Consider the following 27,732-nt stretch of genomic DNA (forward strand, 5'->3'; position numbering starts at 1 on the left):
AGTGTATTTAATATGGTGTATTGTGTAATTATTTTAATTTTCAGGTGACTAATTTCACAATAATTCCGCGTGATTAAATTATTTCATATTCTCATTTAAGAACTATTTCTATTACACGTAAAGATTGATTATCAATTTTGATTGGTTTATCTTCTCACACAGTAGCCTTGTACTGCATCAGTATGAAAAGAATTTGCCAAACATATCCAAATTGAAAGAGCTTGTCCCGTCTAAATATCTTTTACTCGTTCCGTGTTTTAGTTCGGAGTATATATTTTGTTCAAATATTATATTCACATTACAAAATAGTTACTTTCTAGTTACATGTAAACCGATGACTAAATTTTAATTGCTTACTCAAAAACAAACTGGTCATCGCATCTACTATTTTTTCAAAATTTAAAGAAAAGGCCGTCTAAATATGTTATACTGTTTCCTAATGAATTTAAAGAATTTAGGTTGATCTAAATGCATGGACTTTTTAAAACACTGAATTGAAATATACGCAATTTAGCGTCCTAATGTCTATTTAAATCAATTCCCTTGCGACTTTTCCATTTGTTGGCAAATTCCTAAAGAGCATCTTGAGTTTTATTGCACCCAAATGCATGTTGTTGCGTGACCTAGTTAACAATTGGTTCATTAATAAGTTAACACTGAGAATGGAAGTATCTAACCACCAGATAATCCCACTTATATTTGCAAGTAAAAAAGATCAAATTTCATTTAAAAAGCCATTTCAGACACAACTTTTTTTTCCCTTCAAAATTATTTTCTGAATACATTCTTACAAATTAGACGAAAATAGAATCCAAATGTCACCTTAGAGCATGAAGTTTACTTACAAGTGGTTACTACTCTCTCCGTCTCATATTACTTGTCTACTTTTTTTTTAAAAGTAAAACTATATAAATTTTGACCAATATTTTGAGATTTTTTTTACCATATTACTATGAGAGGAATTGCAACTTATAGCACTTTTCGTGTAGTTTTTGAATATCTAAATTATAATTTTAAAACATTGAATTGATCTAATCCAATTTAATTCTGAAGACCAGTTAACTTGACTCTAAAAATGCAAAACAATATAACGAATATGAGACATGGGAGTACTTACTAATTGGCATATCTAGGATTTATCACCATTACTATATTTTATGTCTCAAATTTTGATTTATTGATGGTTCGAATTTTATAATACTCCGTAGACCGTAGTACTTATGCTTTCTCTAAGAAATTGATAGTTCTCTTGTATTGGTGCTCAACAAACTGTGAAGAAATTAACAACTATCTCACATGGCCACTAAAACATTTATTTCTTGAAAAATAGGTTGCCGTCTTGAGCATCAAATATTATAATAGTTTAATGTCCGTCAGAATCATTCTGTCAGGCATATTTATTGAGCAAGGGTGGATCGATCAACTACCCCTAACCGCATTATAAACAGGGATCTATTATGATTATATGAAAACATGTCTCGTGGTCAAACCAAGAGTTAAATCTTATTAAAATATACTCCCTTCGGTTCAAAAGGAATATCTACTTAGCCTTTAGGTTAAAAAAACTTAGCCTTTAGGTTAAAAAAGAGTGATTATTTTGTAAATCAAGAAAGAATTGACTTTATATTTTCAGATTTACATTTATCAAGTGTTAAGTGTCCAAATTTCAATACCTATTTAATTATGACATTTTAGTCAAATTAACTATTTTAACTAATGAATTAGTATTTTCTTAAGGGGTGTGCAAATACTAACTCTTTATGAATTTTAGTTGGCTAATTCGAATTTAACAAAAAAACTCCCTTGGTTTGCGCTGCTCATCATAAAGAGAAAAATTGTAGTGAAAGAAATGTTTCTTAAGTCACATAAAATAAAATATAAAGAAAAGTCACAATTTCCCAATTTTCATTTTCTAATTATCTATTTGGAAAATATCATTAACGTGAATTTAGGTGTTACTGAAAGATATTAATTCCGTGATTATTCTCATTGATTGAGTTGGTAAATATATCATAGTTACAATGTCCTATTAGGATACAAATTATACTAACCTAAAATAGAAGATTTACAAAATATTCTTTTACTACATATTTACACTATTTATCACACCCCCGCAGTCGAAACGGAAGGTTTACGAACGCTGAGACTGTCCCGAAAATCTTCAAATAAGACCTGTGGCAGTCCTTTAGTGAAAATATCGACGAGCTGATATCGGGACGGAACATGAAGGACACGGACGTGGCCGCGGCCGCGCGCCACCTTTTCACGAACAAAATGTATATCCATCTCAATGTGCTTGGTGCGCTGATGTTGGACTGAATTTCCTGACAGGTAAATGGCACTGACATTATCACAATAAACTAAAGTAGCCTTAGGGATCGGACAATGTAGTTCCAAGAGGAGGTTACGTATCCAGCATGATTCAGAGACAACATTAGCAACCCCCCTATATTCTGCTTCCGCACTAGAGCGGGAAAGAGTAGGTTGGCGCTTAGATGACCAGGATATCAAATTATCTCCCAAAAACACGCAATAACCCAACGTCGAGCGTCTGGTGTCTGGACATCCCCCCCAATCAACATCAGTGTATGAAATCAAATCAGTAACTGAAGATGAGTAGAGATGCAAACCATGATCAAGAGTACCCTGAATATACCGAATAATCCGCTTAACAGCAAGCATATGCGTATCTCGTGGAGCATGCATATGAAGACAAATCTGTTGTACGGCATAAGAAATATCCGGTCTGGTGAAGGTAAGATACTGAAGAGCACCTGCAAGGCTCCGGAAATGAGTGGGATCGTCACACAGATCGCCAGAAGAGGCACTGACCTTCGGTTTAGTGTCAACCGGAGTGGAAGAAGGCTTACATGAGGACATTCCTGCACGTTCAATAATGTCCGTAGCATAACTTCGTTGTGATAGAAACATACCACCCTTGTGACGGGTCACCGCAATGCCAAGAAAATAGTTCAAAGGACCTAAGTCCTTCATAGCAAATTCTGAGCCAAGAAGGCCCATAATAGAACAACGGAGAGCATCTGAAGAAGCAGTAAGAATAATATCATCCACATATAGTAAAATGTAAGCCAAGTGGTGCCCTTTGCGATAGATGAACAAGGAGTGGTCAGACCTACTATTAGCAAAACCAATGGAAGAAACAAAGTCAACAAATCTTTTATACCAAGCTCTCGGTGCCTGTTTAAGCCCATATAAGGACTTGCGCAACAAACACACATAATCGGGACGAGATGGGTCTCTAAAACCCATAGGCTGATGCATATAAACCGTCTCCTTGAGCTCGCCATGAAGAAATGCATTTTTGACATCCAACTGATGAATGGGCCAATGTTTAGATAGAGCTAGACTTAAGACAGTGCGGATCGTTGCTGGCTTCACGACCGGACTGAAAGTCTCACCACAATCAATGCCAACCTGCTGTGTTTTGCCATCACCTACAAGACGGGCTTTATGCCTCTCAAAATCACCATTAGACTTTTCTTTATGAGTAAAAATCCACATAGACCGAATAACATTCACATTAGGTGGACGGGGTACCAAATCCCACGTCTTATTTTTAATAAGAGCATCATATTCATCATCCATGGCCAATTTCCAATTCGGGTCACGTAGCGCATCAAACAGTTTATGAGGTATGGGGGACTTGGTAACCACCGCATGTAGATTAAATGGGTGCTTGGGTTTGAAAATCCCGCGCTGACTACGAATGACCATGCGTGTGTGGGTATTGGGCTGGACAGGTGGAGAAATGGTCGAGTTTTGCGGGGTGGTGGGAAGCTGGTGGGGGAGAGGGGCGGACTGGTCCTACGTAGAGGACGATGGAGGCTGCTGCCCATGTGGGGAGGGGTCGGCGTGGTCCTGAGTCACGGGCAGCGACGGAGGGGGACAGGGCAGTGGTGGAGGGTTGGCGGCTATATGATGGATCAAGTAAGGAGAGAGGCCATCATCAAGGAAGTCATAAGAGGTGGGAGCTGGAGTATGGATTTTGGAAAACGGAAATTGAGTCTCATAAAATAAAACATGACGACAAATAATGATTTTATTTGAGGATAAATCAAAACATTTGTAGCCACGATGGTTTGGTGGATATCCCAAAAAGACACATGGAGTTGACCGAGGGTGCAACTTGTGAATAGTAGTAGACGAAAAAAGGGGATAACATAAACACCCAAAGACTCGGAGATGAGAATAAGATGGTTTCTGTTGGTAAAGGACCTCTAAAGGTGATTTGTGACCCAATAGCTTACTTGGTAAAATATTAATGAGATACGTCGCCATTTGCAATGCATGATGCCAAAAAGATGGAGGAATGGAGGCATGAGCAAGAAGAGTCCGGATGACCTTATTTAGTGAACGAATTTTTCTTTCTGCTTTCCCATTTTGAGAGGATGTATGAGGACATGAAAGACGGAAAGACATCCCATTGGATGCACAAAATTTTTCGAATTGACTATTAGTATATTCCCTCCCATTATCACATTGGACATTCTTGATAGGACGTTCAAATTGAGTAAGAATATGGGTCTTAAAATCCATAAATTTTGAGTAAACATCAGATTTTCTAGCCAAAGGGAAAGTCCACAAATAGTTGGTAAAATCATCCAAAAACAGAACATAATAACGATGGCCCATAGAACTCAAAATTGGAGAAGTCCACAAATCACTATGAATAATGTCAAATGGAAACAAAGTTTCGGAAATAGAATTAGCAAATGGCAACTTAACATGTTTACCAAGAACGCAAGAATGATAAATACTAGATGAACTAGAACTATTACATTCAATGCTTTTATTACGCCTAAGAAAATCCAAAATAGAAGCTCCCGGGTGGCCCAAACGATCATGCCAACGGGTAGAAGACAAGGCAACAAAAGTCGACGGTGAATTGGTGGAAAATTTGAAGGTGGACAATGGATAGAGAGCACCCCTACTATTACATCTCATGAGAGCCATCCCCGTCCGGAAATCCTTCACAGAAAACCCATAAGGATCAAATTCAACACTCACATAGTTATCAGTAGTAAATTTACGAACCGATATCAAATTCTTTATGAGTTTTGGCGCATGAAGGACATTGTTTAACAATAAAGGAGGGTTCGGGGGAGGCAATTTAGCATGACCACAACCTCGAATTGGAATTGAATTACCATTACCAACAACAATGTCAGTATTACGATTGCTCAAATTAAAATAAGACGAGAGAGTACCTTTTGTGGATGTCATATAGGACGTGGCGCCGGTATCCATATACCAATTCGAATCGGGTTGGTTCAACGTCATCGTGTGCATAGCCGATTCAATATCCGTCGGAGTCCATTGCGTCCGGGGGCCCGCGGCTGCATATGCCTGCTGCTGTGGTCGCGAGCCCAAAATGCCAAGATGGGCCAGCGACCTCGGGCCAGACGAAGAAGATGGCGGCTGCCACTGCTGCTGTGGCCGAGCCCACTGCGTGGTAGGATACGGGCAAGGGGGAGCCCACTGAGGCATCCAACCCCACTGCCACGGTGAGGAGGGTTGTTACCACTGCTGCTGGTCACCTGAGGGCCGTCCTCCACGGCGTCGGCTGCCACTGCCGCCGCCCGAACCACGGCCACCGCCGTTATTATTCCCGCCGCTAGAGCCGCGGTTTTTGTTGTTATTTTTGCCCCGATGATGGTGAGAACGACCAGAATTTTCCAGATGAGAAGAGTCATCAAAATCACGTTTGGAATTAGCCACCATAGCCGCGGGCGAGTCATCGTGCATTTCAGCCAATTCCTTTTCCTCAAGGCACAAACTTGACCGAGCTTCGGAGAATGGTGGAAGAGGCTTACTTTGGCGGATGTAGGTACCCAAATTCTTGTATGCCTCTGGGAGTCCAGCCACCAGTTGGAGAACGAGGCGGTTGTCGGTCACCGGAGCCCCCACACTCTTAAGTTAATCGGCCAAGGTCTTGAGACGTTGGCAATACGCCGAAGCGTTTGGAAAATCCCGCATCTTGACATGAGAGAAATCATGTTCCAAAGCAACGGCACGGGAGTTTTTGTTGTCTTGAAAAAAATTACGGAGGCGATCCCAGGCCTCCTTTACCGATAGGTCTTCTTCGATGATTGTATGCAATAAGTCCGTGGAGATGGTTGCATATACCCATTGAAGTACCGTGGTTTCCAAAGTGGACCACAACTCCTTTTCGTCGTCGGTGGTAGGAGCCTTCTCCTTTCCGATTGGCAGAATGTGGGAAAGTACACGGTGAGACCGGGCATGAAGTTTGAATAATTCGGCCCAGGCCGAATAATGATCCGTTTCCATTTCAAGAATGATTGGGATGTGATTCTTGATGTTGGAGACAACCAAAGCAGGATGGAACTTGGTGTCTGCCATTGATGGAAGGCAAGAAAAATGGACGGAAATCGAAGAAGAAGAAGAAGAAGAAGACGTCGGAAAAATGGGTAGAGGACGTCGGAGAATTAGGGCAGCGGAAGAGAAGGAAAAGAAACCCTAGTATCTGATACCATGAAAGAGATTAATTCCGTGATTATTCTCATTGATTGAGTTGGTAAATATACCATAGTTACAATGTCCTATTAGGATACAAACTATACTAACCTAAAATAGAAGATTTACAAAATATTCTTTTACTACATATTTACACTATTTATCAGTTACTCATGATATTTTTTGGTGGTGATGTAGTAGTGGGGGTGGGGGTGTTGGTTGGTTGAATATCTTGAGGACGTGCCACTTGATTCAAAACCAAAACAGCTCCATTAACAAGGAAAAACTGAATATTAACACAACATTATAATACTAATTTGACTTTCATATCATATATAAATTAATACAAAAGTAATATTGGAAAATTAACCCAAAAATTATATTAAAACTGAAATTTGATCAATCAAAAGATGTAAAAGTTATATAAAATAGTATTGGCAAATTTGGTCTCTCACATCTTCAAATATCTCAAAATGAAAAGATTGTCATATATTGTGATATTTGGAATGACAGAGTAATAAAGAAAAAAACTTTTTTTGTCCCGATTTATGTGACATTTATCAATTTACGAAATTCAGATTATGTAAACTCTAACAAAAATTTTAAAATGCATTTTGATATGAGAAGAATTAGATTAATTAAATTAATTTTTGAAAAGCAAAAAATGACACGTAAATTAAGATCAGAATAAATAAATAGAAAACCAGAGAGACAAGAAGGAAGTTAGCTTTTTGAAGAGTGTTGTTTTCCAGAGATGGAGTCTCATGCTAAAAGTAGTTACTGTACTACTTTTTCTTCTTCTGTTCATTAATTATTGTCCTTGTATTATTTCTTTCTATCTCATTTGCCTTCTTCTGTTCATTAATTATCGTCCTTGTATTATTTCTTTCTATCTCATTTGCCTTCTTCTGTTCATTAATTATCGTCCTTGTATTATTTCTTTCTATCTCATTTGCTAGTAGTCTCCTTTCCAGTTTATTCTTCTTCGTCAACTCCAGCTCTTACAATCACCTTTTCTTGCCAGTTCCTTTCTGTCAATACACATTCTTCTGTTACATCCAATTCCTTAGCCTTTTTTCCCACTTTTGCCATTTTACTTGTGTTCACATTTGAGCATTTTAAACGGTGAGTTGACAATCTTGCAAAATAGTCTAGCACAATATTTCAACAATCTTGAAAAATACTTGTGTACAGTATTGTCTGTCAGTTTATCTTGGTTATAAAAAGTTGACATGATGCTTTGTTCTTTTGCTTTTCTCTCTCTCTCATTATTATTTTCTTGTTATTGGATCGATGATCACGAGGAAAGTTATTAAAAGCTTGATTTGACTTGTACCCTTCTCCGGTCCTTATGTGAAAAAAATTCCAGAATGCAAAGTTCTGATTTTTATAACATTGGGTTGCTGAATTTTATGTTGAAATTAATCTAACTGTGAAGATGGCTGTCTAATTCTGCTTTGGGTAAATCTTGTCATGTATTGTTGAAGAGAATGAATTATGAGTTGGATTTTTCTCTGCTTTCCATATCTGTTTTTTTCAGTTTCTTTTCTTCTAACTGTTTATTCTGTGCATCTATGGCTGCCACTGTGTTATTTCATAATCACTTTTTTTCTATAATTGAGATGAATCTGCTAAAGTTGTTTGCTGAATTATGAAATATTTACTAGATCAGTCTATAATGTGAACACTAATGGACATAAGTAATTGTTCTTTGTTGAATCAGATCAGGAGTCTCATATGGATATGTAAAATATTAAGTTTCAGGCATAACCATTTGTGTTGGGGTTTTATTGTTTTTTCCCATGCTATAAGTTTTGTGGTCTCACGGAGAATATCCCCAGTTAGTTTACCTAAATTAGTAATTTTAATGGCGGAAATCTGTGAGGGGCCTTCAAGAATATAAGTAGCTGTGATATGAATTGGAATTATTTGCTCCTTCTATCATGTTTAATGAATAGTTAAAGTATCCCAAAAAAGCCTCAGTTTATGAATAGGGTATCAGTTAGTTTATCCCTCAATAAGCATGCTAAGTGATTTTTTCTGTATTAATAATCCCCCTTTCTTTGGACGTGCTGTTTGCTTGGAAAAGATCATCGTTTGATCGTATTGTGTTTGCAGGGTGTGGAGAAGGTATAGCAAGTTTTTGGTTTCATGTGATGAGATGGAGCTTGCTCTCTGAGATTATTGTACCAGTTGGGATTGTGCTGCATGGGAAGCTTGTTGGACCTCATTGATTTTGATCAAGGAGGGATGGCTAAGAAGTTTCTTTCACACAAAAGGCATGGCGGTAAGTGCTTTTGTTCACTAGTTGAATCACGAGCATGACATTGTGGAAGCTAGTAATGATTGCAAGGTGTTATCTCGTTACAAATCCTGATTTTGGTACATCTGAGTTGATCAGAATTTTGACTAATTTGTAAAGAAGTTGATGATCAAACTCTTTTGCCACACTCTTCTTGCTATCGCCCTTCCCTTTCTCCATTTATCTCCTAAATGACATGTCCAAATGAATGAACTCTTGAAGGGTCAGCGAGAATCCAGAACTAATTTTCGTTAAGTTCATGGTCATTAATAGCTTAGTCAACAGAATTATCATTCAAATTCTGAAGCTCAATGGCTTCTGCTTCTACTCTAGCAACTACTGCAATACGAAGAAAGTGTAGTAATTTCCATATATAAGCACCATATCACAATAAAATTGAGACAGAGGGGACATTGTGTTGTGGCCTTTTCAATTACTTTTTCTTCTAAAGACCAACTGGAAATATGATGATACATTCATCTATTGTGCAGGCTTAGATACTCCTAGAAATAGCTTGGATCTTCCAGTTGAAGCTTCTCAAAGGTTCTGCGCTGAAGGGGAAAAACAACGGGTAGAAGTTTTATTATGTCATCTTCGAATTTTCTTAACTGATGTTGGACTAGTATTAGCATGTCGAGCCTTGAAAGAAAAGATTAGGACATATTTCTATTTGATAAAACAGCTATAAACTGGGGTCTAGAATTTCTCCAGACCCATGTAATCCTCGTAACTATGGTCTTATAGAGTGTGCAGAGTTTGCAAGTTCAGGATGACAAAGACTCCATGGCTGCTACTCGAAATTATGTATTAATTTTGTAACAATGCTCTTTCTTTTTTTTCTGATGCATAAGGTTCCATAGGGGTTGCTGCTTTTGGAAGGAAGAAATATGAAGTAGGACCATGTTATTCTTCTTTTCGTTTGTCTTGACTTAGAAAACACCGTCACTATTGAACTTAAATGATGTGCATCATGTATTTTCTTCTAATCTTCACTTTATTGATTTCCCAACTTCTGGCATCTCAAAACCTTCATGTATTATTTGGTAAGTTGCAATAATTAAATCAGGCTTCTGAATTGTCCTGAGAGTTAGATGATTCTTTCTTACTTGATTGATCTTATGCAAATTCATCCCACATTTGTATGCAGTGCACTTATCACATGATTGACTGGCCAGAGAAGAACTTTTATGGGAACGAGGCTCCAATGAAGAAACTGATCAGCGAAGAAATAACTAGAAGACCAAACACAGGACATAATGCACCTAGTGTGGTGGCTCGTCTAATGGGAGTGGATACATTACCATTAGATACAAGAAGACCATTAGCAAGGCTGGTTGAGAAAAAGAATGAAATGAGGGATGGGAACAATCCCAAAGAGGAATGGTTGAGGAAGGTTTCCATCGATCATGCAAACCAATCCTCCAGACAGAAAATTTCAATTCCCTTTAACCATGATGAAGCGTGTAATTCTGACCGACAGAGTGATAGCCGAAAACCGAACAAATATAAACCTCGAGAACATCCTCAGGAGGAGGAACTACAAAAGTTCAAAAAAGATTTTGAAGCATGGCAAGCAGCAAGGTTCAAGGAATGTTCAAAGTTTGTTGAACATGGCACCAGTCCAAGTCAATGGCTAGCACAACAAAGCCTGAACAAGGAAAAGTTGACTCTTTATGCAAATTCAATGAGAACTGCAGCTACGGAGAACCCTACACAGCTTAAAGGGCATATAGTAACAGTGGATCCCCGGGAAAGAGGCCTTTTGGAGCATCAGAAAAATATAACTGAATTTCCTGTACCTGCACAAAACAAGACTAACTGTGTAAGGGAAGTTATAAAACCCGATTTTCAGCAGCATCCTCCTACAAAGATAGTAATTCTGAGGCCTGGTCCTGAAAGGATGGGGACTAACGAGAATTCATGGGCCAGTTCTCCAGGCATTTCTGAAGACAGAGGTAGTATAGAAGAATTTCTTGAGGAGGTCAAGGAACGACTGAACTGTGAATTGCAAGGAAAGAGATCCAAAAGGAGCATTACTGTCAGAGGTGGAGGAATTGAGACCCCTTATAGTGAAAGGTCACTAGATGCGAAGCAAATAGCTCAATCTATTGCAAAACATGCAAGGGAGAGTGTTACTAGGGACTTCGAAATAACATTACCTCGATCAGAATCCACCAGGTCTTATAGAAGTGATATTCAATCCGATGGGGCGAGTTCTCCTGAGTTTGTCAATAGAGATACAAGGCGATTTTTGACAGAAAGGTTGAGGAATGTCCTCAAGCAAGAAACATCTCATGGTATTCACAGGCTTGCTCGTGGAAGCTCTCAATCAACGGAACTGAATAAAGAAAAGTGCAGTTTTGAAGAAATGAGGCATACTTCTAATACGGGAGATAAAGCAACCAATTTGGACAATATGAAAGATGAATTAGACATGCACAGCAGATCTTTTAGACGGGATCATGGCAATGACATGCTTGACCAGGAACTATCTCCTAGGAGCCTAATTAGATCTGTGTCAGCTCCTGTGTCCAGGACATCATTTGGAAAGCTTCTCCTAGAGGATAGACATATGCTGACAGGGGCCCATATTAGAAGACAGCATGAAGCTATTGAAAAGGCCACAATGAATGTTAAAAAACGGCAAAAAGAGAAATTCAACCTCAGGCGAAAAGTTACCAACTTTAGTTATAGTTTCATACTTAAGGGAAGGCTCTTCGGTAGAAAAGTTCATTCTTGGGAGGAACCACATGGACAAACATACAATCTCATGAAAGATTTTCCAAGCCCACCAACTGGTACACCAAGTTTTTATGAAAGACAAGTAAGGAGCCTAAATAGCCCTTTTCATTTTTACACTCTTCCAGAAGAATTGAAACTAAATATATCTGAATGATGCTGATTTATCAATACATCTAACTATGGATATTATTTGGTTGTAGGAAAATCCCACTGAAGTTCCACCGAGTCCTGCATCGGTATGTAGTAGTGTCAACGAAGAATACTGGAGGCAAACAGACTACTTCACCCCATCATCAATCTCTGATGTACCTCCACTGGATGATAGTGAAATGCCCCGTGTTTTCAGAGAGATAAGCTCTAATCTGAACGGTATTAGTAAAAGATTCTAGTATCCTCAATCATGTTTTTTTTCTTTCTTTTGAATTCATTGTAGGCAAGATCATGTTTCCGGTGAAACAGACTAAGAAATTCTAACCATGTTGCTGTCACCATATTACATAATATTCGCCTGACAGGATTTTTGTCCCTCATCATGTGCATGCAATAAATAACCACATAGATTATATTTATGGAGTTGTATCTGCCCTTGCTCTCTGACTTAGCACCTTTCTTAATTGCAATATAATTGGGTTTTTTATTGCTCTATCTTGAAAATGTATAACTACATGGAACTCTAAAAGAAGTTGCTATTTTATTTTTTACATGACAGAGTTAAGGAGGAAACTGAATCAACTAGATACTTATGACTCTGAGGAGACCATGATCGATGAGCAGCCAGTTGAAGAGGAGATGTTGGAGATTGAAGACCAAGCCGAGGCATACATTAGAGACCTGCTTGTTGCTTCAGGTCTATATGATGGTTCGCGTGATAAATATATATCAAGATGGGATCCACTTGGAAAGCCTATCAGCAACCAAGTTTTTGAAGACGTAGAAGAGTCCAATTACAAGCAACTGACAAAGGATGAAGAAGGGTATACTAAGGATCAATTAGAGAAGATAAATCACAAGTTATTGTGTGACATGCTGAATGAAGCACTTCCAAGTGTACTTGGAGTATCTTCCACAATGTCTAAGTTCTTGAAAAGTGCTGTCGGCCCAGTGCCACGACCTCTTCAGGGAAAGAAGTTATTGGAACGCGTATGGGAAATTGTTGGTGTTTTTGTTCACCCTCCATGGGATAGAACATCTCAATCCCTTGACAATATAGTGGCCAGGGACTTGAGTTCCACCCCTTGGTCCGGATTGATCGACGAAGATATTAATGCTCTAGGTAAAGACATGGAATGCCAGATTATTGGTGACCTTATTCAAGAAATGGTCAATGATATGTTGTCATAATTATTTTTTTCTCTTATTCGTTTTTATGTAATGAAGAAGTTTTGGAACTTCTGAGTGGCCGGGGCATAAGACATGCAAAATGTTTATCTGCCTAAAGTAGAGTGTGTTTGATTTACAGAAATTGTAATGTGCAGTCTTTCTAGTGTTGGATACATTTGTTCATAATGTGGTTTGATCTGGTGATATTCGTTGTAAATTATTAGTTTAGGCATAAAAGTTATTTGTTTGTCATTATACAACATTCTGAAGTGTCAGATAACCTTTGTATCCTAACTCTACTTCTAATCACTCTCTCTTTTCTTTTTTGCTTGTTTGTTTTATATGATCCTCAAAATGGAGTAGAGATTCTACAATTTAGCACTCCATAACATGCTCTGGATGAGTGTAAGCTTCGTTGCCCGAATACGGTTGGTGCTGACTACGCTAGGTGTGTTGCAAGAAAAGTTGGTCACATTATCACCGAGCATTTCTAATCACACGGAAAAAGAGATCAAACGGCAAGACAAGGTCATACTTCCATTTGACTCTTGTGGAGTATAGCTCACATACAAACATTTAATCGCAAAACGGCCAACGCTCATAATGCTCTAGCAAAAAGGAAACGCCTTGTTTTGTTTCTCCTCTTGCAAGAAGATTAAGATTAAGACCATTGGTCCAGTCAAAAAAAAAAAAAGAGAGAGAGAGAGAGAGAAGGCATAAGACCAAATATTAGGTAATGGTTCACAATCTTGGGGAGTTGCAAATCACAAGCTGGCGGTCCATGCTTCGCCAACAGGTTCAATGAAAAGCTCTTTCATGACTTGGCAATGTTGGACATGGACACCAAATAAAACTTGGGCATTGGAAAATATTTGGACTTACCTTTAACTAGCCGAAAGAACTAACTTTTCAGCATTGATATGATTCCAAATCTAAGTAAAACAAAATACTCTCTCTATCTTTGTTTTTCTAATTTGTGTATCGATTTTATCTTAACAAAAGCTAATTCAATTGATAGGAAAACTAAATCTCATCAATTCTACTCCTTGAGATTAATTTCTTTACTTCTATCCTAAAGAATCTGGGTGGGGACCTTGGGCTAATCTCAAAAGATTAGAATTCAAGGCTCACGAGAAAAGTATATACTAATTAAATATGATACATGTACAAAAATCAGATGCATACTAGAAAGTACCAACAAATAATTATGTACTCACTATAGCTATATTATTTTAGTCAAGGTTAGAGAATTAAAAAACAATACCTTCGTCCATTTATCTTCCATACGAATTATTGTCTCAGTTTCAATTTATGTGATACACTTTCAATTTAATCTATCTAAAAGAATAATATATTTTTATATTTAGAAATAATTTAACTTAAAACCTTTTTTTTTTACTCTTAATGAAATAATTTATAATAACACAAATATCTATGAATTGTTTTAGATCATAAGTTTCGAAAATATTTTTTTTAAAAATTTTGTGTTTAATCAAATTATATCACATAAATTAGAACAGAGGAATAATTTATTGTCCCGAATTTCCAACAATACCAACAAAATTTTCAATAGATCATAAGTTTCAATTTTTTATTTTTTTTTAATTTTGTGTTTAATCAAATTATATCACATAAATTAAAATAGAGAAATAATTTATTATCCCGAATTTCCAACAATACCAACAAAATTTTCAAGATAAGAGGACTAACTTTCAGAGAAATGAAACAGCTTTTTTTCCTGATGGACATGTTGTCAAAAATAAGCTGTCCAAATTGGGAAACTTTGAATGTCGCGTTTGTCTTGGAAAGTTGAAACAGTGTTGTTAATGTGTGGTAGCTAGTCATTTTCGGAGCAGACTCCACAGAATTTTGCACACTCCTTTTCTCTTTCTCCCATCAATTTATTTAATTTAATTAACGAGGTGACCGGCCTAGCCATGTGACACGGCGACGCCGTGGAGGTGCACATGACACGTCGGCGGTGCTTCTTTTCTTCCCTAAAAAAGAAAGGGAACTCGAGGTGAAGTCGAAGGCAGATTTAGAATTTCAAATTTATGGGTACCTTTAGCAAACTCAATATTAATATATAATAATAATAATAATTGAGTACATAATTAAATATAACAACAATAACATATCCAGGAAAATCTCACCAAGTGGGGGCTGGGGAGGGTAGAGTGTATGCAGACCTTACCCCTACCTTTTGACGGGTAGGGAGGTTATTTCCAATAGACCCCCGACTCAAAGAGAGATGAAAAATTATCAATAACAATAAGCAGTAATAACTCAAGATAATAGGACGACGTAGTAAAAAAAGGAACAAGCAAATCAAAGCATTATAACAAGACATGGCAAACTACTATTAAACACAAGGGCCTACAAGAGTAATACTACAACTATCAATATGCAAGGATAAGTAGAAAAACACCCAACTACTAACTAACCTTGTACCCTAATACGTGACCTCCGTAATCTCCTATCTAAGGAGGTCATGTCCTCGGTAAGTCGGACCTGCGCCATGTCCTGTCTAATCACCTCTCCCCAATAATTCTTCGACCTACCTCTACCTCTTCTAAAACCATCCATAGCCAACCTCTCACACCTCCGTACTGGAGCCTCCGCGCATATCCTCTGCACATGCCCGAAGCGTCTCAATCTCGCTTCCCGCTTCTTATCCTGTACAGAGGCCACTCCCACCTTGTTTCGAATGTTTTCATTTCTTATCCTATCTCTCCTAGTATGTCCACACATCCATCGCAGCATCCGCATCTCCGCTACTTTCATCTTCTGTGCGTGAGAGTTCTTAACTGACCAACACTCCGCTCCATACAGCATATGAGTTCATAATTAAATATTTATAAATATTCACTATCGAAAAATAGAAATTCGTGACAGTCAGCATATGTTGCTAAGCGACAAAAATCTGTCGCTAATTCTATTTCAAGACGGATTATTAAAAATCTTTGTTAGCTACGAGCTATTTAGCGATATACAAGCTCAATATCACCTCGTAGACATAGTATTAAAAATCTTAGTTACCTACGAGCTATTTAGCGACTAAGGAGTGACAAATGTCATAATTTCTATTTTTTTTAGTGGATTAATGAATTTCTTAATGTATATATATAGTGTCTGGGCCAAATCTATTGTTTCCGTGAACTCGTATATTATGCTTTAGATCCACTCTGGCGACACCTCAATTCAATATTAACTAAGAAAAACGAAGGAAAAGAAGGTTGTGGTCTTTTTAGTTATTGGATTAATTAATTTGAATTCGAATTAAGTAAATCCACTAAAAGGATTACGCGCTTTCTATCGAAAGATTCTCTTGAGTTGGCGATTGCAATTGAAATTTCTTCTATTAAATTTAAGCTAGGAAAAAAATATATGATACACATCAAGAGAGGAGAATTTTGACGAATAGTATCAACAGAAGTTCACATGTACTTAAATTAGATTCGTATTGACTTGGTTTACTCTTTTTTGTTTTTGCTTAACGGATTTGGCATTATGTTCTAAATTCAATTAGCCTTCATTCAACAATAATAAAAATGAAAATACAAACAGAGAGAAGGTTGTGCATGTGCACTTTTACATGTGATGCCATGAACTTTTGAGTTTGTGATGTGGTTCACGTACATATAATTAGTGGACAACTTCCCTCGCCCAAATTCTTCTTTTCTCTTTTTTCTTTTGAGATGAAATATTTTTTAAAGAATATCATTATGCTAATACAGGATGCTTTTGGGTACTGGGCTTCCCTCTGCTCTTCATCTCAAAATAAATACTTTTAGATCAAATTTAATACAACAATGTATGAAATACTTACTCTAAATAATCGGGGAATCAAATAACAGTCTAAAACTACTTGGGAAAAGAGAAGTAGAAGAAGAAGCATTTAAACAAGAGCATGTTTGGAATGGCTTATTTTAGGTGTTTTTAAGCCAAAATAGTTCTTAAGTATTTTTATAGTATTTGAGTAAGATAAAAAATATATTTTTAAACACTTATTTTTAAGTCAAAATAATAAAAATAAGCCAAAAGTCATAAATTATGATTCTAGCTTATGACTTATGCAGTCATCGGCCGGATCGGATTGGGTTTAGCACATTTCGGATTATAATTTCGATTTTCGGATTTCGCAAAATGTAATCCAAATTCGATCCAAATATGTTTGGATTGGATCAATTTTTTTTAAATTCGGTTTCATTACATCAATTTGGATATTTTAAATTTTCGATTCGGCCGATAAATTGAATTGCTTCTTCTTCTTCTTCTTACAAAATGAGCAACCAAATAAAATATTCATACCAAATTTCCTTAATATATAGTTTCTCGTTGCAATCACAATCATATAAATAAAGTATACGAGCAATAAAATCATACCAAGGATGCAACGGAAGCACTGGTCCTATGAATTAACAAGTTCAATTTAGTAAAATCATCTCATACATAGAATATATTGACAATGAAACAAAAAGAAAATCTAAAAAGTAGTCATCTTTAAAATTATCAAATTCAAACATATTGAACTTAGTAATATTCTTGAATATAGTTGATGTGTAATGAGTAGGGTATATATGATTTATTAATAAACATATAGGTAATGCGCTTATATCTAATGGATAGTCGGTGGGCTAAACATACAATATAAGAAATTCGATGTTCGAAGTTTCAAATCAAATCCGATTCAAAAAAAATTAAAAAAAAATAAATTAAATCCGAAATGCAATCCAGAAACTGAAAATTTCAAAATATAAGTCCAAAATATTCGGGTTTCAGTTAAATTTTGGATTTATCCTAATTATGCACACCTTTTATGCTTATACTCCCTCCGGATCAAAAAAAGAGTTCACTTAGCCTTTTTTTCTTGGATCAAAAAAAGAGTCCACTTAGCAAATCAAGAAAAAATTAACCTTGTTTTTCCATATTTACCCCTATTAGTGTTATATGATCAAATCTCAATGCCTATTTAATTAGGGATAGTTTAGTTAAATTACCTATTTTTATCTAGGAGTTAGTATTTTCTTAGGGATGTGCAAATAGCTAAGTGGACTTTTTTTTTTTATTGGGAGGAAGTAAGACATAAGTTATAAGGTCACTTAAACAGGCTCAAAATAAATATGTTCTTGAAGGTGAGTTAGAAAGAAAGAAAAAAGAAAACAGGAGAGAAGAAATTGATAGAAGGAGAGGTCCATGTCACAGGTGGGGTAGTAGTATTTATAAAGAAGAAAACGTGCCTCATAAATTGGCGGCAAATTTGCCGCGTCTCGCGGGGGTGTTGATGGACAGGCGTCGACCTTTCCCTGTTCTTTTATATTTTTCACCCTTTTTCCTACTAAATAAATACACCTTTAGGACAACATATAGAAGACAAAAAGAGACTAATAGTTAGAAGAATTTGGTAAGGAATTTACTAATGATGCAAAAGGAATTACATTATTTTCTTATTTAATAGGCTATAGAAAGTTATTCCTTTCGTTTAAAAAAGTGTTCATTTAATCATTTGCATACGCTTAAGAAAATACATATTTCTAAGCAAAAATAGATTATTTGACTAAGTTATTTTTAATGAAATAGATATTGGAATTTGGTCCCTTAACACTTAATAATGACAAATTTGAAAAAATATGGCAAGTGAACACTCTTTTTGAATAAAAAAATAAAAGCTAAGTAGACACTCTTTTCCAATCGGAGAAAGTATTATACTCCTATTAAGAATTACTTTTACTCCATTAAGATCATCTACAATGATAGACTGGAATAAGTAATACTCCATCGGTCACTAAATAAGTCGTATTGTTTTAGCTCATTTCATATCAATTAAGAAGTTAATAAATACAATTTATATAGTTTACTAAACTACTCCGATTTATTAGATATTTTCAGAAAATTAAACACTATTAAAAAAAATAGTTCTTTAATATAAGAGACAGTTGAAAAGAATATATATTAATTTTATCTTAAACTTTTAAATCGATTGTTATGTTTGTACAAATTCATTGTTAAAACAACACTTATTTAGGATGGAGGAAGTAAACTAAAAGGCACATTAAATTTGTCTCGGTAATTAAGGTGGTGAGTCATCATTGGTAATCTTCCTGAACATTAACACTAGAAAGTTAACACCTGAAGTTGTGTTAGAAAAGTGCAGTAGTTCGAGAGTAGTGTCAGAACCGACCGTCCGGCTTTGGCGTGCGCTAATGTTCAAACATTCACTCTCTGACATATGACAATATATAGCCTAATCCACAAGCAAAAGGATGGATCAAACAACCCAAAATAAACATCAAAAGAAAAATAATTTTGTAGTACTCTTTTTTTTTTTTTTTTGAAATAGACACTACTAATATATTAACATATAAACTACATAAATACATTAGAGTTTATGGCATTTAAGCCATTTAATTGTTCCGGGTTACTACCCATTGGGGCATTACATTGAAGTACAGTTATGAGTGAATGCCTCAAAATTGATAGAACTAATTGAAAATTTAGTACTCTCTCAATTTCAATTTATTTATCTTACATTCCTTATATTTTTTTTTTTTTTTAAAACATCACTTTCTATATTTAGTAGCTCTTTGCATTCAATATCTTACATGTCAAATTCTTTTTGATAACCTTAGTGCACGTACCTCGACTAATTTCACGAGATATCTGCCACCTCTCGTGAGCAACAGGTATCAGGATACTTTGCCCACCAAAGCTAGGACATATGGAAAAAATCACATAGTGTATGTTTTCGTCTCTGATGGAATCTGAACATAGTAGCATAATTACGGTGTTCGGGCCAGCTTGCGCGCACCTTGACTAATGTCACGGAATCAAGGGCGGAGCTAGGTAGGTGAACCCCCTTCGGCAAAATATTACTTATATGTGCAAGTTTAAAATTATTTTTTATGTAGATATAGTAGATTCTAAACCCCCTTAACTCTTCGTATATTTATTTCTTTCTAGTTTTGAACCTCCTTAATGAAAATTCTGGCTCCGTCACTGCACGAAATACCTACCACCTCCCACCTCCCACCTCCCACCAACAATAGGTACCAAATAACTCAATATCCTACATGACCACAAAATGCAAAGGGTTTGTTATACTATACACATATGCAATTTAAGAGTATAAGATTCTAAAGTCTTCTTTATTTTTTTAAATTTCGTGTCGAGTCAACTAAGACAAACAAATTGAAACGGAAAAAGTACATCATTTTTCTCAACTTGTGTGACACACTTCTTTTAAGTTTATTCAAAAAAAGATGTTACCTTTAAAAAATAATTTTAATTAGAATTCTCATTTTACATTATTGGACTGAAAAATGAGTAATGTCGGTGATCGCATCTAGCTCTATTATGTCGAAGAAGGTCGGCCTCAGAAACGGATTCAGAATTAAAATTTTATGAATTCTAAATTTTAAAATAGCGGCCAGTTGTTAGTAACTAAATTCTAAACTTATAATTTTTATACACATTAATATATTTCTTATACAAGGGCAAAGTTTAAACTAAAGATATTGAATTCGTCTGATTGTCAAATAGCTTAGTTTGGTCGGCCATGGAAGATGGGGGAAAGGCAAAAAAGAGGAAAGTTTGAAAGGAAAAAAAATATGTAATTTTGAGTTTTCACGCGTTAAAATTTGAGTAAAAAACATATGGCACTATATCAGCTTGAATGGTTTAGGAGACACATTGTTGGTAAAAGGCGGTGCTTATTATAAACAAATGAATTCTGTACAGATATAACTTTTATTTGAACAAATTGAAAAAATACGATTTTTATTACTCTTATATAATAAAATAAATACTAAATGATGGACTCGGTGAAGATCAAATATGTTTATCAAAGTGTTTATCTAAGTGCTCAGGACATTTCTTTTCAACTGAGCAACAAGTCAGTCATTTAGACAATTATAAATGCTTAATTGATTGTTGGTGGCAACTTTAATTTAAATATTTATCAGAATGTACATTTGGTATACAGTAAATGTTTTTATTTTTTAATGCACTAACTCCAAGTTCTAGACCTGATGCTACTTCAAATTATTTATAAAGAAGTTGTTCAAAATTCGAAAAAGAAAAAGAAAAAAAAAAAGAGCAAATAACAGACTTTGTGCCTAATATTACAATGAATATTAACTTCTAAACTTTTGTTTGGTATCCACCAAGATACATGAAAATCCTTTCCTTTCCTGAAAAAAAATTGAATTATATTTTAAACATGTGATGTATTTTGAATTATTTTTTAAATATATCATTTTTGAGGAGTTAATAAGAAACTGAATCGGAGAGAATATATATCACATGGATTTGCTGCTACCCAAAATCATAGAAAAGATCATTCAAGACCTTCAAAAAAAAAAAAAAAAAAAACAAATCTTATGCCCATTATTAGGAGAACATTAGCGTCCAAAACTGGCATGGTACATAACCAAGAAATTTGAGGATCCATTCCTTTCCTGAAAGAAAATCATATCATGTTTATGGGTGAAAGCACTGTACCTCAATCCCAAGAGAATCATTCCTCTAATTATTATTTTCCTAGTCTAATAATAGAACCAAAAAAGACCTTCAATTTTTAATTACTAGGAGCGTCAGTAGTATAGTCTGTCTCTATCCCGATTTACGTAGCACCTTTCAGATTTCAACAGTCAAATAATTTAATTTTGATAGTAAATTTAGGCATGAAATCTTCAAGTTTCTTGAAATAAAATTTACATATTGAAAACTACTTAAAAAAATATATATATAAGTCACATTTATTTACAATTCAACATATTTAAAAGATATACTCCCTTCGTCCTAATATATGTGATATAGTTTGCATGGACAAATTGTTTAAGAAAGAACGGAAGACTTCTGAATTTTGTGACCTAAAACAAGTCAAAGAAAATTTTGTGGCTAAAAATCATTTCATTAAGGATAAAATAAAAATTTTAGAGTTAAATTTTGGTTAAATATAAAAATGTGACATTCTTTTTTTAACTGACTAAAAAGTAAAGAGTATCATATAAATTAAGTTTGTCGGAGTATGAAAAATTATGGTAAAAGAAAGACTCGATTGAATCACAAAATTCAAACGGTGACACATAAATTGGGACGGAGAAAATAGTAAATAAGAAGAATAAAAAATATAACATGGGACCCACAGGAGTGTATATTAATACAGGTATACACTATACGTCCAAATCTTGTCTTTACTCTGTGTGTGTGTGTGTGTGTGTGTGTGTGTTATAGTCTTCTCTCCCGCTTTTGCTTTACTTTCTCGTTACCCTTTTCTTCTCTTGCTTTTACTCTCTCTGTTTACTTCAACTCACACAAACAAAACAAAACAAAAAAAGTCTCAATTTTGTGATGACCCTTTTAAGGAATTAACCAAAAGAAGAAGAAATTATGGAGTGGGAAAAACAACAACAACAGCAACAGCAACAACCAGTGGGGCCACCACAGACGGCGGAGGAGTTGAACAGTGGTGGTGGGATGTTTGTGAAAGTGATGACTGATGAACAAATGGAAGTATTAAGGAAGCAAATAGCAGTTTATGCTACTATTTGTGAACAGCTTGTTGATTTGCATAAATCCATGGCTACACAACACGATCTTGCTGGTCCCTTTTCTTTATCTCTCTCTCTCTCTCTCTCTCTCCAATTATTGCTCGTGTATATATATATATATGTTTGGTGTTTTCAAGTTTGTAGTTGGTTGATATATAAGCGAAAAAGGGTTCATTTTACTAATTATAATGGTGATATAATTGGACCCTTTTTTGTGAATTCTCTGAAAAATGGATCAATTTTGTGTTCTCTCTTCTTTTCATCAAGATGGTGTTCTTATGTTTTTGTTTTTTCCCTCTAGGAATCAAGTTCAAAAACTTAACGGAAAATAGAAAAAGGAAATCATTTTTCAAATTTATTACCTTTTCTACCTGCATAATATTTATGGTTACTTGGTAAAAAAGAATCAAATAGTCCTATTCAATTTTTTAAGCTCTTGTCTTTCCTTTTGGTATAGGATTTCATTCTATTGATTCTTTCTGTTTTCAATGTTTTGAATCTCTTTTCTTTTGGTATAGAATCTCATATTGATTCTTTATGTTTATTCTGACTCTTCCCATCCATATATATAATCCTTTGAGACCTGATAATTTATCTGGAGTAAGAAAGACAGAATTGAAAACTGATCTTCAGTGCTTAGATTTTTTTTATTAGCTGCAGTGATGTGTAATAAAGCACATTTGCTTCACTTCTTCAAAATGACCAGGTCAATAAACCTTGGCTCCTCTAATTATGAGGGTCCTGAAAAAATGTACCAGTTTAATGTATTACAATGATCCATGACTCTGCTGAAATTTTAGTTGATTGCAATGATCAATGCATGGATTTAGGTGTATTTCGCTGGCTTCAGGTTTCATATATTTTTATTCGATGAACATTTCAATGGCGACCAGATTATAAACTCTCCTTTCGCATGGTTCTTCAAATTTGTATATGATAAAAATGCCATTTCCATAGTTCAAGATATTAGTATTTTGTTTCATTCAACTAAAGAGTGAATGAATGATTGTATTGTGGAATCATTGTTATTTGAATGGTTTGCTTAGGCCATCCTGCTAAAGGGACCAAATTAGGCATGAAATTGACTTTAACCGAGATGCAAGAAGCTGTTGATATATTAATGGTCTTAATATATTGTGCATAACATCCATATATTTGACTTGCTGCTGTAGTATTCTCTCTGTATGATTGTCCACAAGTCTTTAACTACTTTTGAAAATTCATCTAATGTTAGCAAAATGTGTACCTGCTATCTCAGGAGCCAGACTAGGAAATTTGTACTGCGATCCACTGGTGACAGCCGCTGGCCATAAAATCACTGGCAGACAACGCTGGACTCCAACACCTATGCAACTTCAGATTCTTGAGCGAATTTTCGAACAAGGCAATGGAACTCCAAGCAAACAGAAGATCAAAGAGATAACTTCTGAGTTATCTCAACATGGCCAAATTTCTGAAACAAATGTGTATAATTGGTTTCAAAATAGGCGTGCTCGATCAAAAAGGAAACAACAGGTTGCAGCTACAAACAACACTGAATCAGAGGTGGAGACAGAGGTTGAGTCGCCTAATGAAAAGAAAACAAAGCCAGAGGATCTGCAGTCTCACATGCCAACTTCAATGGCTGAAGACCTTGGCTATCAGAACCCTGAAGTGAGCTCTGGAATGCATTCAATAGATCCACGAACCAGTAAACCCGAGCCTATGTTTCCATCAGAAGGTAGTTCAAAACCTGCTGCAAGTTATGGCCAAATGTCCTTCTATGGAATGTCAAATCCAAGTATGTTTCTTCTATTTCCTATAACATCATTTTGGTTTATACCAGCGTCCTGCCATATGCTTTTGTATTTGGATATAAATGGAAGTGCTTTTCTGTCTAATTCTAAATATGAATCATAGCTAAAATTGCTTCGGGTCTCAATTCTCAATCAGTCGTCATAGTGATAGATACGAACTAGGTGAGTGAAATTCTGCGTTTTAGACTTTTAGCGAATCATAATCATTTAGTCTTTTGTACTTTCTGCATTCGTGTGACGTTTCACGGGGATAAGAAGAACATTGTCGACCTGCATTTTAAACTATTGTACTTTAAAGTACAATAGTCATAGTCGCAATTGTCACCTGTTCTAGCACACTTCATCAACTCCCTTTATCTAACGTAACAATCTCTTATACGCTTACCATTAGCTCTTTGTTAGTCCTCAAAGCCATAGAAGAATTTGTCTTCAACTACAAACTTAGTCCAAACTCGATGCACCAGAAACAACAGTGGAAGAACAGGACTAATGAAATTCACCCATGGCTAACACCTAGATCAAATGGAAGGAGAATTGTTATTCAGGATTCATATAGCCGACCCTAGGTAGCTGACCTATAATTATTTATTTTATATATATTTTGATAGTTAGATGTGATAAAACCGGATATGCAGGAATGGACCAGCTAATGGGAAAGATGGAAGTGCCAGGGAGCTATCATCCATATCTACATGCAGAAGACTACAACATGACCGGCTAACTATCAATTTCGAAACGGGGTTTCATGAGTGTTTGAGAAATTTAGGAGTTATGCTGCTCTTGCAGTTAGCCACTGATTGATGATTATATTACAGGATGTCTCTGTGTATGGAAATATGTACTTATATGGACCACGCTTATAGGAACTATATAGTAAATAGTACTCTCTGTTTAAACCACTAAAGCACTTTAACTTTCCTGTGTTTGCATATTTTGTCTCTCTTTAGCAATTCATATCATTTTCCTCTGAAACAAGGTTGTTTTTCTTGGGCTGCTTGTAGAAATACAGTGTTATAAATTTGTTCAAAAATGTTTCTTTTAATCGTTTTCATTTCTCCATTTGCTTTGTAATTTTTACTTTTGAAGTAACAGTACATGAAAAGAGGGCCGGAACCTTCTTGTGAGTGAAGTTTCTGCATGATGCAGGGTCATGTTCTGAATTTCAAAGAAAGATGTTAAGTGGATTCCCACTGTTCAACCCGTTACATACATTTTTAGGAGCCTTCTTTCAACCAAAAAGAAGGTTGTTGACTTTTTGGTCCCTTTTTCCTAATATCTTACCGACATTATCTATGCATTTTCTAAGAGAGAAAAGTGAATATACATACATTATTCTTTTAACAGAAACCATTCGAGCTGATAAAGGAGAAATTGGAAGACAAATACCTGCCTTAGTCTTGCAAGCAAAGTTAATATTTGTGCTACGGGTGTACATGGACCGGGTTGGTTCGGATTTTTTAAATACCAAAACAAATCAATTGCGTTGGATTTTTAAATTTATATATCAAACCAAACCAATAAAATTCGGGTTTTTCAACCTCGGGTTATTCGGGTTGTTTTCGAAATAGTCTTGATACAAAATATATAACTTTTACTTCAAATATTTTTTTAGTCCTAGTAAGATACAACTATGTAATTAAAGTGTTTCATAAGAAAATAACACAAACTGTGAGAAGAGTGATGACATTGTATTAAAATATTCAATAAAAGATAATAAAATCGATTAAAATAAATATTGTTAATTAATAAGCCATAAAGAAAATGACCATAATCTAAAAATACTAAGTCATCCTAAAATAAGTACGGCTAATAAGTATTAATTACATGACAAGAAAAAAAAACTTAAGTAATGTATTTTCACTCTCTAAACCAATTATGCAAAACTAAAGGAGATATATCCTACATTATTGTCATTCCTAATGGTAAATTAAATTTCTTTTGTTAGTATTAGTGTTGAGTTGGTTTTGGTTTGTACTTTATATGAGTTAATAACATCCATAGGATATAAAACCTATTCACCTTCAAAATTCTAATTTCAAGCTTGAATAATATGATAATAGATTAAAAAACTACAAAAAAAAAAAATTAAGAAATATTTATAAATTACATTACAAATAAATATTTTTATGCATAAAATATTTTAAAAATTGAATACATGTAATGTTGGGTTAGTTTGGTTCGATTTGACTTTTTTTTAGCTAAAACCAAACCAAACCAATTATGGTCGGGTTTTTTTTTTCAACACCAAACCACTAATCGGGTTTTTTTCTCGATTTGATTCGGTTTATCGATTTGGTGCGGTTTATCGGTTTACTTTATACACCCCTAATTTGTGCTATTGTCTTGCCAAAAGAAAAAATTGTATTAGTGAAAAATACTAGCAAATATCGGATGAATTAGTCAAAGTACCGAACACCATCTTTATAAAGGAAAAAAATATCACTCATGATGAGTTTCAGCCTTTAATGACATATAATCATGTCATAAGAATTCTTAGCTTTAGACCTTTGAATAATAATAATAATGAAACTTAGGGCCCATTTGGCCATGAAAGTTTTCACTTTTTTCCAAAAAAACGTTTTTACTTTATTTGAAAATCAGCATTTGGCCATAGAAATTTCAATTACAAATTCAAGTTGTATTTGAAATTTAAAAAACACCAAAAAACTTATTTTCACTTTCAAACAACCAAATATTCTTTGCAAAAACTATAACCAAACAAAACTCCATCTTCAAAATACCAAATAAAGTGGAAAATATTTGGTTTTCATGGCCAAACGCCTACTTAGTAAGATAATCTTAGATCCTACATTTTGCGGTATACATGCATTAAGGAAACATACATATACCATAGACAAGAAAAAACTATTGCTTTTTATTATGTATTCTGATTCATCTACCTCTTCAAACATTGCTTTTCACGCTCTATGTAAGCCACATGTTTTGAAAGCTTTGCTGAATGAATGTTAGTTTTCAATGTCAACTATAATGTCCTACGGACCCTTACATCTATTGCTAACGAGAATTGCGCAAGGCCTATGTTAGTTTTCAATGTCAACTATAATCTCCTATGGACCCTTACATCTATTGCTAACGAGAATTGCGCAAGGCCTCAAAGTTTAAATTTTTAGTTTCCTGTAATTTCTGGATTACTCTTCCTCTCCTTCTTGGCATTTCAAAATAGAACGATTTTAAGGGATGACTTGTACTCCATACACATGCGTTGCATAATATAACATTTTTTTGCACGGATTGCCCTTCTTTTGGGGTGGTCTTTAAATTTTGCCCCTCATACTTGTGTTCTTTAAGTTTTGCCCTTCGCTTGGATACCTGAGGTTCTGGGTTCGAACCCCCGCTCAGGCATAAAATAAAAAAATAATTTCACAAGGCAGGGCTGTGGGGTGTATGCCGGATCCGGCATACAATCCTTAAGGAAAAACTAAAGTTATGCCGGAGGGGGCAGACTTTGCTTTGAGACATATATTTTATTTTTTTTACTTTTCAAGGCAAACTTTTAATTATGCCT

The 27,732-nt window shown here is 35.2% G+C and overlaps 2 protein-coding genes across 4 annotated transcripts; both read left to right on the forward strand.

Annotated features, from left to right (window-relative positions):
* The first annotated feature begins 7,329 nt into the window (after nucleotides 1-7,329).
* On the forward strand, nucleotides 7,330-13,063 carry LOC132621366 (uncharacterized). 3 transcript variants are annotated; one of them, XM_060335600.1, is made up of 6 exons: nucleotides 7,330-7,620; nucleotides 8,614-8,782; nucleotides 9,289-9,368; nucleotides 9,945-11,621; nucleotides 11,740-11,908; nucleotides 12,249-13,063. In XM_060335600.1, exons 2-6 carry the CDS (start codon nucleotides 8,704-8,706, stop codon nucleotides 12,878-12,880), a joined length of 2,637 nt encoding a protein of 878 aa, XP_060191583.1. In that variant the 5' UTR covers nucleotides 7,330-7,620; nucleotides 8,614-8,703; the 3' UTR covers nucleotides 12,881-13,063. The 3 variants fall into 3 exon arrangements, with proteins under 3 accessions (XP_060191583.1, XP_060191585.1, XP_060191586.1); XM_060335602.1 differs by lacking the exon at nucleotides 7,330-7,620 and adding an exon at nucleotides 7,699-7,956; XM_060335603.1 differs by lacking the exons at nucleotides 7,330-7,620; nucleotides 9,289-9,368 and having other exon boundaries at nucleotides 8,642-8,782.
* A 9,003-nt stretch (nucleotides 13,064-22,066) lies between these two features.
* Nucleotides 22,067-25,248, forward strand: LOC132621789 (WUSCHEL-related homeobox 8). The gene is made up of 3 exons (XM_060336214.1): nucleotides 22,067-22,463; nucleotides 23,669-24,190; nucleotides 24,842-25,248. The coding sequence occupies exons 1-3, from the start codon at nucleotides 22,250-22,252 to the stop codon at nucleotides 24,925-24,927; spliced, it is 822 nt and encodes a 273-aa protein (XP_060192197.1). The 5' UTR covers nucleotides 22,067-22,249; the 3' UTR covers nucleotides 24,928-25,248.
* The last annotated feature ends 2,484 nt before the right edge of the window (nucleotides 25,249-27,732 follow it).

The sequence above is a fragment of the Lycium barbarum genome, chromosome 12 (assembly GCF_019175385.1).
Source record: "Lycium barbarum isolate Lr01 chromosome 12, ASM1917538v2, whole genome shotgun sequence".
Lineage (NCBI taxonomy): Eukaryota > Viridiplantae > Streptophyta > Magnoliopsida > Solanales > Solanaceae > Lycium > Lycium barbarum.